The sequence below is a fragment of the Ascaphus truei genome, chromosome 10 (genome assembly GCF_040206685.1).
Source record: "Ascaphus truei isolate aAscTru1 chromosome 10, aAscTru1.hap1, whole genome shotgun sequence".
Classification (NCBI taxonomy): Eukaryota; Metazoa; Chordata; class Amphibia; order Anura; family Ascaphidae; genus Ascaphus; species Ascaphus truei.
In genome coordinates, this window is record NC_134492.1 from 37,485,502 (window position 1) to 37,498,840 (window position 13,339).

The window sequence follows — 13,339 nt, forward strand, 5'->3', positions numbered from 1 at the left end:
GATAATTAAATTGTCATTGTCAGAGGTTCTTCCCTTATAGGGAGGGTCCATACTGTACGTACACCATGAGCAGCATCATTCTAGTTGGGGTGACTGATGCTATCTCTTGATATGGCGTTGGCACTTAATAGCAGGACCTGCATGAGTGCGTTCTTGCTACAAATAGAACATATTTAAAGGGGTAGATTCATGAAAGTTTGAGACAGATGATCATATGAAAACAACCATTCATTTGAATCTACATCTAAGGCTTGCGTGCTGACCATGCTCAAGACGTGTGTCTTCCACATGTAGGTTCTACTCCATGACACTCTGGAGCAAGAAGAGTTGAGGAGCTTCCCTGGCCCGATGCAAAGGTAGGACCCAGTGTTCATTGAATAGGTTCTGCAGATTACATAGGGACTTATTACCATGGAGAAAAGTGTGACCAATAATCCATCCCCCACGCACATTAAAATGACGATACAGAGACAGGATGTAAGTAACAGCCTCCTAGTGTCGCAGGATGTAGTAACACGCAAACAAACGTATAGTACATTTTATATGGGCCTTCACTGCTGGGTGAAGAAGGTTTCAATGGTCTGAGTTGGTATATCCCTTCATTACCCAGAATCCCTGGCTGCGTGGAAGCACGGTTCGCTAAGCGATAATGGGGAGAGACCGGGCTGCAGACCTGTCTGAGACATGCAAATGCACCACAAGTGGTATCTTTATTTGCTGTGCACTGTACGGTGAAGGGCTTTTGTAAAAAATGTTACCCACCATATCTTTTTCAATGTCTGGTTACACCCACGTACCAGCTTCACGTTGCATTGCCAGCAACCAACCTCGGACTGATGACACCCAAAAGGTCGAAACAGCTGTCTGTGAGTAGGTTTACTGGCTATGCACTTCTTTAATCCAGGCTGTGCTGAAAAGCTATGTAATGCGGCAGGTTGTAAGCTTATAGGGGTCCATGTTAAAATGGACAAGAAGTAAAGAGTGACACTGTGCTCATTTGCATGTCATTACCCAGAATCCCTGGCTGCAGTGGATGCACTGTTTGCTAAACGATAATGGGAAAAGACCGGGCTGCAGACCTGTCTGAGACCTGCAAATGCCCCAACAAGTGGTATTTTTATTAACTATATCCCACCACAGGTTCAGGCGGTAACAACACAGCCCTATATTTCATTGATTCTCACACCACACCTCAACACAGCAGAGAAAGACAACATCTAGAGCTTGTCTAATATCTCCTAACCAACTTTGGGCGACACTGACAGAACATCACATAGGTTATGTCCCTTCCATTACCTTATAAATCAATAATCCGACAGATTCCAATAGCCCTGGATTTGCCAGGAAAGAAAAAGAAAACAGATATGCAGGGACATCACCCCTCAAGGGTAGTCACAAGCAACTGAGAGGTGAGAGATGAACACTGCAGGCTCTCCTTACACTTCTCTCTCTCTTCTATTTTGGGCTCTGCAGGGACGATTTACATAAAGTGGATGTTATGAACTTTTGTCAGTGCAGTGTGAGCCAGTGTCTGCATTCACAGGGTCCAAGGAGCCGCGACGATGCTCTGCTCTGGCAGATGCTGCTGCAGATGTGTCGGCAGAATGGGGTATACAGTACACTGTATCACACACACACATATAAACCTACTACTCTGCACCACGACTCTAAACATATGTCGCAACTACTTGCAATGAATAGTGCCTGAAAGCAGCAGTTACAGTAGATCACACATCACGTGCCGTAAATAAGTGTTTACCTAATTACATTTTTGCTTGTTCTTTTTATGTATATACTTTTCGCCCAAGAGTACTGTGCTGTAATGATTTATCTTGTTGCATGTATCACATAGCATTGATCAGGTTGGGAGAATTAAACTGACTTGTAGGGTTTGAACCACAAAGCCCGGTTGAATCAGGGCTCATAACGTGACATTGCTGAAAACAAGGAGCAGATGTTATTTTCACTATGATTAATGCATATTCTGAAAGCTAATTGTACACAAAAACAGCAGCCATTCTCAGCCTACTGTATGCTTAATGTCACACTATTGTAGTATAATGTTACGTTATCTTCCCATTACATGACGTTAAGTGGGTCTTGCCGTTACACCAATCCAGACCCTGAAATAGGTCTTTAACTCAGAGAGGAGATGCAAATGACACTGTGATATAATGCTACTGCAGTATGGTTGTTAAATCTTACCTAACTGTAGTGTTGTACCCATCCTGACCTTGCAACAGAGCTCAGGTCTGGATGTGGCTAATGCCAAGTTTATGTATTACTAATCGAACGTAACCTTAAGTTCACCTTAACTGACATATCTTTCTGCATTTTCATCAGTGATGGAAACCAGATTTCTGCTTCAAATATTTTCAGGTCGTCTGCTTTCTGCACCTAATGGGGGTCATTTATCAATGTCTCCCAGGTACAAAAAAACCGGCACCTAATGTATAAATATTTTGTTCCCCAGTTGAAACAATAGCATTTTTCTTTTTAATAAATCTGGTGCAAAATTAGTGCTCCAATTTTGCCCCAGTGTTGCTTTGCATATCCCTTTAACATGGGGATATTGAGAGGAATTGCAGGGAAGGAATCTGCAAGAACTTCAGCAATGATGTGGTTTTTTCTTGGGAGGGGAAGGAAGGATTTCATGGCCCTTACTATCGCTGCCCTTCCTTCAGTGTATTAATGGTTCAGACGTGGCAGAGCTCCTGCTTCAAGACTGGAAACGAGACAGGTACCAGAAAGAGCAACCCGATGCCAACCTCATCAACCTAAGCGAGGAGTTCATGCTTATGCCGGACTGTGGACAAGTGGATCTACTGACCGGGGAGACCCCGTGTGCTTCTGAGACCTCGGCACAGGCCGTAGAGAAATTCACCAAGCTGCTGTTTTATGGCCGAAAAAAGGCAAGTTAACTTCTCATAAAAGCAGCTTCCCCACCAGTTCACTGAAGTGTGACGCCTACTGAACCCTTAACCCTTTTATCAATGTGCGGCTGTGGTCTCATTAGCACATATCTTTCCAATATTCTATTGTCTGTCTCATTAACTTTGGTCTTCTACGCTCATCTCCCTTCCAGTCTTTGTATTTTTGGCTCCCTGAGTTCCTTTCCCTTTCAGTCTCTTAGCTTTGTTTTCCTAAGCTTTTGTATACGAGTATACTGTATGTAGTATTAGTCTCCTTTTAGCTCCACTTGCTGCAAAGTCTTTAGCTGTTGTCTCCTGAACTCCTGTAACCTTCCAATGTCTATGGATTTAGAGTCATGAATCCCCTCTTCTGCTCAGCCTTCTGTAGCTGGTGTTTAATGAGCTCCTCCTTCCAACTACCTGCAACTGGGCTAACCAAAGAGCCCCCACTTTTAGTTTTTTTGCTTCTTAGGTCTCCTGAACACCCCTTCCTTACAATGTTCCACATGAACTTTTAGAAGCACCTTTCCATAATGCAGACCAAGCCCCATTCCATGGAGATTGGGATCTCATTAGTGCAAAAGATGCGCAATGAATAACACAAATTGTCTGTCCCCTTTCAAATGGATCTCCACCTCTAAAACAGAGGAGGGAAAGAGTATATAATGTTCTTGCTAACCTTATCCATCATATTATTGACTTCAGGAGGCTCTGGACTGGGCAATGAAGAGCGAGCTGTGGGGACATGCCTTGTTTCTCTCCAGCAAAATGGACCCAAGGACCTACAGCTGGGTAATGAGAAGGTAATTGACATTCTAACCACAGTGTAGTTGAGCTGCCATTACTAGTGGACAATGGATTTTACTTGTAGAGAGGTACAAATATTAGGCCTGACATGCAGAGAAGATAGACAAATCAGATATAATTAGGAGAAGAGATTGTTTTATGATCAGTGATTACTTGCAAAGAAAAGAGTAGGAAAGGGTAAGCCATTACTTGTAGTGAAAATAATTGATGAGACATTGCTTGCACAGAAAAATATTGAATAAACATTACTTTCAGGGTGGAGAATTGATCAGACATCACTTGTAGAGGGGGTGATAAAGATCTCTTTATCCCTGGTCAGCCTCTCAGCATGTGCTCTTTCTATCCCATTTCTTCTGCGCCTTATTTAGTGCTTCTGTATTAACCTGGGGTCTTGTTGCTCCTGTTTTCAGGTTCACCAGCACCTTGGCACAGAATGACCCCTTGCAGACTCTTTTCCAGCTCATGGCAGGACGGATACCTCAGGCAGCTACAGTAAGATCCGGATAATCTTTTCCTGCAAATTGTAGCTGCTTAGTCTTGTAGTACGTTAGGATTATGACAATACCCCATTCAAATACTTAATTCTGCATTGTTCAGGTACCTTCCTATATCAACCCAACTGGTAGCGTATGCGCCTCTTACACAGGCAATCCTTTTCTTCGTTCAGCTCTTGTCGAGAACATGTTTAATCTGACACCTCTCCCATCATCGAGCAGAACAGCTATTTGAAATCTTCCATTCGCCCGTAATTTATGGGTTGAACGGTCAGTTAGATTGATTTAGATTTGGTGTAGGTGGTGATTGCTTTCAGAGGTCAACATGAGAGTTCTTCATAGATGGAATCAATGTATAGAGCTTTCAAAACCTCACAGGTCTCTTCTTCAAATGTAACACGGTGAGGTTTTGAAAGGTCGGTGCATTATGATTCTAATGGTACCACGGTCCCCTTAATGGTATTACAACCTACAAGAAATCTATATTTCTCCGAAACCAATACAGCTAGTAGAACTTTGTTTAGTTAGACCTTGAGTTACAATATGTTAACACACAGTGCTGCGGAGACACAAAGTGGGGGAACTGGAGACCGCACCTGGCTGTGATTCTGTCCAATCAGATGGGAGATCCTGAGATGAACCGACGTGCTATTGTTACTATGGGAGACAACTTAGGTAAAAAGGAATATGGGGGGAAGCTTTGTTGGTCAATTTGGGGATTGTAGGACCAGTGTTGTGCAACACAGGTATGTCTTGAATAGAATGGTTCGGTGGGTCAGTGCTCTGTAAGCAGTGAGAGGAGTGAGATGCCATTCTCTACAGATTTCTAGCAAAAATAGACGTTGCGGAACAGTGCTCTGCAGGTCTCTGTAGCTATGGTTTGTTTAAGATTCTGCAAGAGTTTGTCTGAGGCAGCTTCTCTAGCAGTGTGAGTGTGTCTGAGGCAGCTTCTCTAGCAGTGTGAGTGTGTCTGAGGCAGCTTCTCTAGCAGTGTGAGTGTGTCTGAGGCAGCTTCTCTAGCAGTGTGAGTGTGTCTGAGGCAGCTTCTCTAGCAGTGTGAGTGTGTCTGAGGCAGGCTCTCTATTAGTGTGAGTGAGTATGAGGCAGGCTCTCTATTAGTGTAAGTGAGTATGAGGCAGCCTCTCTATTGGTGTGAGTGAATCTGAGGCAGCCTCTCTATTAGTGTGAGTGATTCTGAGGCAGTCTCTCTAGCAGTGTGAGTGAGTCGGAGGCAGTCTCTCTGTTAGTGTGAGTTAGTCTGAGGCAGTATCCCTAGCAGTGTGAGTGACTCTGAGGCAGCCTCTCTAGCAGTGTGAGTGAGTCTGAGGCAGCCTCTCTAGCAGTGTGAGTGACTGAGGCAGCCTCTCTAGCAGTTTGAGTGACTCTGAGGCAGCCTCTCTGGCAGCCTCTAGCAGTGTGCATCTGAGGCAGCCTCTCTAGCAGTGTGAGTGACTCTGAGGCAGCCTCTCTAGCACTGTGAGTGACTCTGAGGCAGCCTCCCTAGCAGTGTAAGTGAGTCTGAGGCAGCCTCTCTATCAGTGTGAGTGAGTCGGAGGCAACCTCCCTAGCTTTGTGAGTGAGTCTGAAGCACGATCTCTAGCAGTGTGAGTGAGACTCGCCAGCCTCACTGGCAGTGTGAGTGAGTCTGAGACAGTTGCTCTCGCAGTGTAAGGGAGTCTGAGGCAGCCTCTCTATCAGTGTGAGTGAGTCGGAGGCAGCCTCCCTAGCAGTGTGAGTGAGTCTGAAGCCCGATCTCTAGCAGTGTGAGTCAGACTCGCCAGCCTCTGGCACTGGCACTGGCAGTGTGAGTGAGTCTGAGACAGCCGCTCTCGCAGTGTAAGGGAGTCTGAGGCAGCCTATCTTGCAGTGTGAGACTACTGTTAAGTCGTGTGGGTAGGGCTCTTCACACTTTGTTCTTGTTCCAAATATTCAGTTCTTAAAGGCTTACCAGAGGCCGGACACTGCTGCTACCTGACGGCTGGTACCCCTTTTGGCCAATACTATGAGAAATCAGACCGTCTTGTTTTGTTGGGCAGTATCCATAGGTGAGTGCTGTCTTCAGATCAGCTCTGTATTCTAAATATACTTTAGCTCATGTATACTGTAGTTATACTCATGTATAGTTATACTCTTGTATACTCATGTATAGTTATACTCATGTATATTTATACTCTTGTATACTCATGTATAGTTATACTCATGTATATTTATACTCTTGTATACTCATGTATAGTTATACTCATGTGTAGTTATACTCTTGTATACTCATGTATAGTTATACTCATGTATAGTTATACTCTTGTATACTCATGTATAGTTATACTCATGTATAGTTATACTCTTGTATACTCATGTATAGTTATACTAACTACTCTTCTGCTTGACCATTGTATGTGCCATCAGTGCCAGAGGGAGCCTACAGTGCATTTTTTGCAATGTGTTGCTGGAGTCTCTGGCAGCAAATGGTTTAACAGACCACATAAAATGTCACAAACATGGTAAATCAGATTAAAGATGCTTTTTCTTCTCTAATGCTTTGTCTATTTCACATGTTCTTTTTGTTTTCCTTCACACTCCATCCATTCGTCTCCCCATCCCGCCACTACTCCTTCCCCTGCATATAACATCCAGGCAGCACTGGCACAGAGCGGCTTTATACTGCTTTAACTGACCCATCCTAGTCATCTGTCATTCCCTGCCATGAGCTCGCATTGAGATTAACCTTAATATGAGTTCATCATTGGCTCACTGCATTGCAGTGTCAGCATTATTGTTACTAATCATGCAAAATAATGAACATAATGTTGTGAGTCTTTGACATACGACTACAAGTTTGGAAATCGGCAAATAAATGCAGATACAGTTATACATGTACAAGTTAACCAGAGCCCTTTTTTTCTCTTTGTCAGTCTATGTGTAGACAATCCATCACATCATGGTGCCTCGGTGGTCAGGGTTACTGAGGCTTAACATTGCCGTGCAGAAGTCTTTTTGGTCTATTGTTCTGGAAAACAAAAGACTGGCATATTTCCAAAGTTGTGATTCGTGTTATTGAAACACAAAGCTTTATATGAAGCATAGGGCCTCCTGGAGAATATCTTAACCTATGCTATTCACTCCCCATAAGGAACTGCTCCATAGTTTTTCCAGCATAAAGAATTGAAGTAAGGTTTCATATTGAAGGAAAGAGACCTACTTTATAGGAAGACTCTAACCCAATGGTCATCTTTACAAAAGTTCTCCATTTTTACCACCGGGGGGCAATGTCTTTCTACAGAACTGGTCTTTCCAGTGTAGGAGTATTTTAAATGTTGGACATTTTTTGTTTTCCCCTTTCCATTTTTCACTCTTATCTGTTTTTAGCATCTCTCACTGTGCTCCATTTATTTCCCTCTGATGTTCTCTCCCATCCCGTCTCTTCTACCTCCTGTTCCCCCATCGCACACTGCCTCCGTGTCATTCTCTTCTTCCCGGCGGTTTTGCAGCCAGGCATTCCGGAGGTTTGCCAGCTCTCGGAGCATTCAACGGACTGAAATTCTGGAGTACTGCCAAAGTCTGGGGAAACCCAAGCATTGTATTCCCTCCTTTCAGGTAACAGCTCTAATACATTCCGCACAATCTAACCGATTCCCTCAACCAATAAATGCCTTAATCCTGACTCCTTCATTCTCCCTCTTTTCTAATCCACCCAGTTCTCTTTTTTTTAACTTTTTTTTATCACTTTATCTGCATCTTTAACACAATGTGTTCTTCTATCTTTGAGTCCCAAACATTAATCACTGACTTCCAACTCTTTTCCTCCAACAATGCTTTAGTCGTCCTTAATCCTACCTGTTCTCTCACTCATCTCTTTTCTCATGTCCCTTCCTCTCCAACGTCTAGCGTCTACCTCCTGTTCCCGTGTGCACGTTCCCTTCTTCTCTCTCTCTCCCAACCTTTTATCTCTGTGCACCTTTCTCCGTATCTCCTCTTCTGCCCTTCTCACTGTACCTTCTGTCTCTCTATGTCTCCTCCTTCTCAGTCTCTGCAGCCTATACTCTTGACTTCAATGGGGAATTTCTTCCGAAAATGGCCTGATCGGCCGCTTCGGCTGATATATAATTTATAAGCCCCTTAGACTTCTTGGGAGGTATGGATCAAAGATTGTGCAATACTGTGGCAAAAAGTAGCACCAGATTTCTCAATGCAAAAATCCAATCGAAAGTAGTGGGATTCTTTCTTGAATACATCTTGTGCTGTTATTTGCATATAAATACACATCAAAGTATGTGTCCTTCCCACTTATTCTCTCTCTGCTGCCTCTGCCCTGCAGGTGTATAAATTGCTGTATGCCACTCGGTTACTCGATTATGGCCTGACATCCCTGGCTCTACATTACTGCGAGTGCATCGCGTCTGCAGTCCTCACTCACTACGGCTCCATGGTGTTGATAACAGAGTTAATCAAGGTGACTTGGTACCCCCCCACCCCCTCACATGGATAGAGACACCAACTACTGTATGTGGCTCTCTGTTGGAGATGATACATCTGGTTATAAACATTGGATTAGAAGGAAGCAGTAAACATAAAATGATGCTAGAAATCCTGCCATTCCTTAAAGAGAAGCTGTAAGGTGTCGAGAAAATACTTCCCTGCAATACTCCTTATCCCTTTCTCTGCCAGAGATAATATCGGTTCCAGATCCGTCTTGCAGCCAGACGGTTAAAGCAGTAGTCCCAGTATTTTCGTTAGACCCATAGCAAAGGAAGTCACCAAGAGTCCTGGCATGTGACTTCTTGTCCAGGTTGAGCTGTACACTTCACATTTTAAAATTAAAATCCCCCCTATCCACTTAGACGTGTAATATTAATAGCTGCTGTGCACGAAAGTCAGGTTAGTGGGAGATCTGTTGAGAGTTTGATCTCCGGGGATAGTGTAGTGTGGATAAAAAGAACACGTACACAAACACGCCATTCATAATGTGAAAGAACTGAGGTTGATTCAAGTCATTGGGTTGCAAGGTGTCTTCTAGTGCTGGAAGGTGCCTTACGGCAGAAGACTGCTTAGTAAACATGGGACTGAATGTGTAATCTTGGTGCTAAATGGAGATATCCACGTGATTTCGGTAGGGTGCATTTGCCTGTGTGCTTCCTCTCCTGCAGTCCAGCTGAAGGTGGCGACTGACGACTTCTGGATAATTCTGTTTTATTTCTAATCCTGAGTCCAATATTTTCAGAAGTATAGCTCATTTTGGTAGAGGGTTTCCACACCTTGACTTTAGTGGTCCAATGCAAACAGATGATTTTTACACTAAGTAATCACTTTTCCAGTTAATCCTGCATACAACAGGATTGAGCAGAAAATATGCATGTGTTAAAGTGTACACGTTTAGACTTATATATAACATGGCATTGAGCTCTGACTTGGTAGCCCAGCTCCTTTATGGACAAGTTTAATTGTAGATGTACTTTACAATGTGCAAAGTAGTGTACACTTACAGTGCTTTTTAACTATACCTTAATACAGGGGTGGGGAACCTTTTTTCTGCCAAGGGCTATTGGGATATTTATAACAACGTTCGCGGGCCATACAGACAGGCAGGCACACGCCAGGCATGCAGGCACACAGAACCCCGCCCCCCTACCTCTGGTAGTTGCTGCTGCTGCTAGGGGGATTGTGTAGGGCGGATGCTGGGGTAAGGGCGGGGGGAACTGCTGGAGAAGCATGGGGGAAGTGCGGGGAATGCTGCGGGAGGAGTGCGGGGGAAGTACGGTGGCTGCTGGGGATCGTGTAGGACTGCCGGCGCCTCACACCACCTCCTCCCTCCTCCCGATCGGGCGCGCGGCGGCCAGTTTTTAAAAAAATTAGCGCTACCCCGGTTATAGCAGTTGCCTTAGCAGGGCCAGACCAAATGATTTCGAGGGCCTTATACGGCCCTCGGGCCTGACGTTCCCCACCCCTGCCTTAATATATTAATATAAACTAGAAACAGAGACCAGCAAAGGGGCTATTTCTGAATCAGCCAATCGGGCTGTTTTTGTCGGAAATTTTGTCTGAAAACATCTTGATCTGCCGCTGCGGTGGATATAGAATATGCACAAGGTCCGTGGCGTGTGTATATATGTGTGTGTGTATATATACAGTATTATTGTGAATAAGAGTAGGATCTGTTTTGCTTGGTAACCATACGAGTTTTGAAGCTCCTCTGTCTTTGCCACATACAGCTGGCAGAGCGGCTAAAGTTCTCTGACCCAAGGATTCTGGAAAGACCCGAGCCGGAGCACGACCAGGAACCGGAATGGCTCATCCAGCTTAGGGCTTTACTGAGACAGTTACAGGTATATGAAGCTACTCAAAGCACCATTAAAAGAACAAGTTCTGATTGCGATGGGTCACAGATAACTTAGCCCTTGAAGAAATATGATAGTATATTGTTGATGGGGGAGATAAGGAATGGGGAATGTTATGTCAGATGCTGTTATGAGGCTGTGTGGTAATAGCTTTGATGTTAATGTTTGAAAATGCTATTATCTGTTTTTTTATTATTATTAATTGTGTTAATGTGTTGAATTTTGAAATTATATATATGATGAGCAATACCAAAATAATTTTGTGTAAAAGTATGTTTTTTCTGTGCTTCTTATTGTTTTTTTTTTAAATATATATTGTATTGTATTGTATGTCTTTATTTATATAGCGCCATTAATGTACATAGCGCTTCACAGTAGTAATACATGTGGTAATCAAATAAATAACAGATAATAAAAATAACAGGTCATGGGGATAAGTGCTTTAGACAAACATAACATTAAGGAAGAGGGGTCCCTGCCCCGAGGAGCTTACAATCTAATTGGTAGGTAGGGAGAACATACAGAGACAGTAGGAGGGAGTTCTGGTAAGTGCGTCTGCAGGGGTACAAACATTGTAATGTTTTAATGGTGTTGTTTAATGGTTGTAAACCTAATATAAACACTATTACAAAAAAAATTAATTCTGCAGTGCTATACTGCAGGAAAGCAAAATCCTTTTGAACAAGTGCAGAAATGGGGGTTATTTATTCAAATGTGATAGTGCCGATTGGGGCATTAGCACATGGAAACTCCAGTTGACATCATCTCGGGACAATACTGCCCCGATTGGCACCATTTCAGTTGAATGAATAACCCCCAAAGATTTTTAGATAGCATTTTTAAGCTGTGGACTATTTTTTTCAATATGAAACTTAGTCTTTACAACAAAAAAAAAAAATATGTTAGATTTGTGAATAAAAAAAAAAAAAACTAGTGATGCATAAATCCCTTGTAACATTGCACTTTTCTGTGGCTTCCTCTCTCCATGATTTTATTCTCAGTGCTATACAGATCATCACACCTATGACTGTACTAGGTTGAGGGGTCCAGATGGAGTAAGAGAAAGTGGTTGTGGTTGGCCCAAGATACCTCAGACTTTCTGTGGTTTCAAAATTAAGCAATTAAAAAAAGCATAAAACAGCTTCTGAGCAGAAACTCAAGGGCAGCAAGTGAAACTGTTGCAGTATATTGGAGGCAGCCACAGCTAGAGGTACGGTATATTGAATTGAATCAGGTGAACCTGGTTTGCACACCAGACAGCTCTCTGTGTGACCTTGGGCAAGTCACTTTGTCACCCTATACCGGAGGCACCAAAAATGACATAATAAGATTTTCAGGGCAGGGCTTCATTGTGTATGTATGTTGTTAGGATGTTTATTGTTTCTCTATGTACAATAAGAAACATAATTACAATGACTATGTATATATGCCTATGTGATTGTATCAGGGGAATGCAGAAGCAGGTAGGCGAACGCCAGTCCAATCCGATGTCCTGGAGAACGGAGCAGGAGGTACAGGTAATACTAATTAATTCTATATACTGTACAGTATTGTGCTGTGTAGTTCCCACCCTGTCTATACACTGACACTTCTGTATACCAATGCCATCTCCCTATACCAAGAAACACAACCTTCTATAAGTCTCCTACTATACATACAACCATGTATAATTCCAACTCTATAATAGTCATTGCAGCGTTCACCTCTGTGCTGTCTTTTCATCTGTAAACCAAAATATGAACCATTTGCATCTCTATTAATTTATTGCAGGTAACGGTATATATTGCAGGTCTATCTGGCAGCCGAGGGTGCTGAAATATGTATACTGTATGTTGTGGGATAAAATAAAGAGAAACAGACATTGCTATTAACAGTTACATTTATTTACACATTTTGATAATGTGAGTCTGCTCCTGTTTAGTAGAACTGCACCTTTAATAACACTATGTAACAACACTGCCCCCTCTCTGTTCCTCAGAACCCTTCACCTTGAATGAAGAGGATCATAGACCAGAGGAAGACTCCTATGGAGTATCAGAGCACCAGAGTGTGGTGGAGGGTGCCGGACATGCCCCCCAGTGGATGCCCTATTTCCCAACAGTAGAGCGTGTGGAACCCCAGGGTGGGGTTAATATTGAGTGGGTTATACCCCAGCCAGCACCCAGCACTGAACTGCCCCCCAGCTATGGAACCTCAGAAGACCAGCAAGTACAAGGTACAGAAACTTGGCAACTCTGCCACTACACAAGACCTTTAACAACCTAGCGCCTTCATTTATGGTGTGCTCTTCATCTGATACATACAATTTGCTCCATTGCTATAGTTTACATACTTCTAGTTGCTGCATATACCACAGAGCAACTCCAGTATAGAACTTTTGGGGAAATACTGAAGGTCACATGAGTATCGGAAATTAAACAGGGGTGGCTTGGCAATGTGAAAATGAATGGGTAGAAAACAAAGTTAAACTGCAACACAAGCATAATGCATTCTCAGTATGATATCTGCTTGCACTGGTCTTTAAGTGACAGTTCAAGCTATGGTGTTTTTGCAATGTCAAAGTCTGTAAGGTTGCAGTATGCTGTATTTCTCGCCTGTGGTCCCATTGTAGTTATGTTTGTGTGTGCAAGGGCTTTGGCTTCTCAGTTTCCTTAATGTTCACTGCTGTCCCCCATCCAGAAGACACAGTGATGACAAGGCCATCAGTGCCCCCACCCACGAGCAGTCTTGGTAACAGCGTCCTGTTTGCGCAAGTAAGTCAGCTGAGTGGGAAATCTGTTGGATATGCCGGATAATG

The 13,339-nt window shown here is 43.3% G+C and overlaps 1 protein-coding gene across 5 annotated transcripts in view; it reads left to right on the forward strand.

The window, feature by feature from the left end:
• SEC16B (SEC16 homolog B, endoplasmic reticulum export factor) overlaps positions 1-13,339 on the forward strand; it is a 53,508-nt gene that overhangs the window by 22,926 nt on the left and 17,243 nt on the right. For all 5 annotated transcript variants that reach the window (XM_075616633.1, XM_075616638.1, XM_075616637.1 and 2 more), the window contains 13 exons: positions 295-356; positions 1,474-1,609; positions 2,685-2,912; positions 3,618-3,715; positions 4,130-4,211; positions 4,771-4,888; positions 6,147-6,258; positions 7,699-7,804; positions 8,526-8,660; positions 10,417-10,530; positions 11,990-12,059; positions 12,521-12,757; positions 13,222-13,295. In XM_075616633.1, the coding sequence (XP_075472748.1) occupies positions 295-356; positions 1,474-1,609; positions 2,685-2,912; positions 3,618-3,715; positions 4,130-4,211; positions 4,771-4,888; positions 6,147-6,258; positions 7,699-7,804; positions 8,526-8,660; positions 10,417-10,530; positions 11,990-12,059; positions 12,521-12,757; positions 13,222-13,295 (1,572 nt within the window). The remainder of the gene's footprint in view (positions 1-294; positions 357-1,473; positions 1,610-2,684; positions 2,913-3,617; positions 3,716-4,129; positions 4,212-4,770; positions 4,889-6,146; positions 6,259-7,698; positions 7,805-8,525; positions 8,661-10,416; positions 10,531-11,989; positions 12,060-12,520; positions 12,758-13,221; positions 13,296-13,339) is intronic.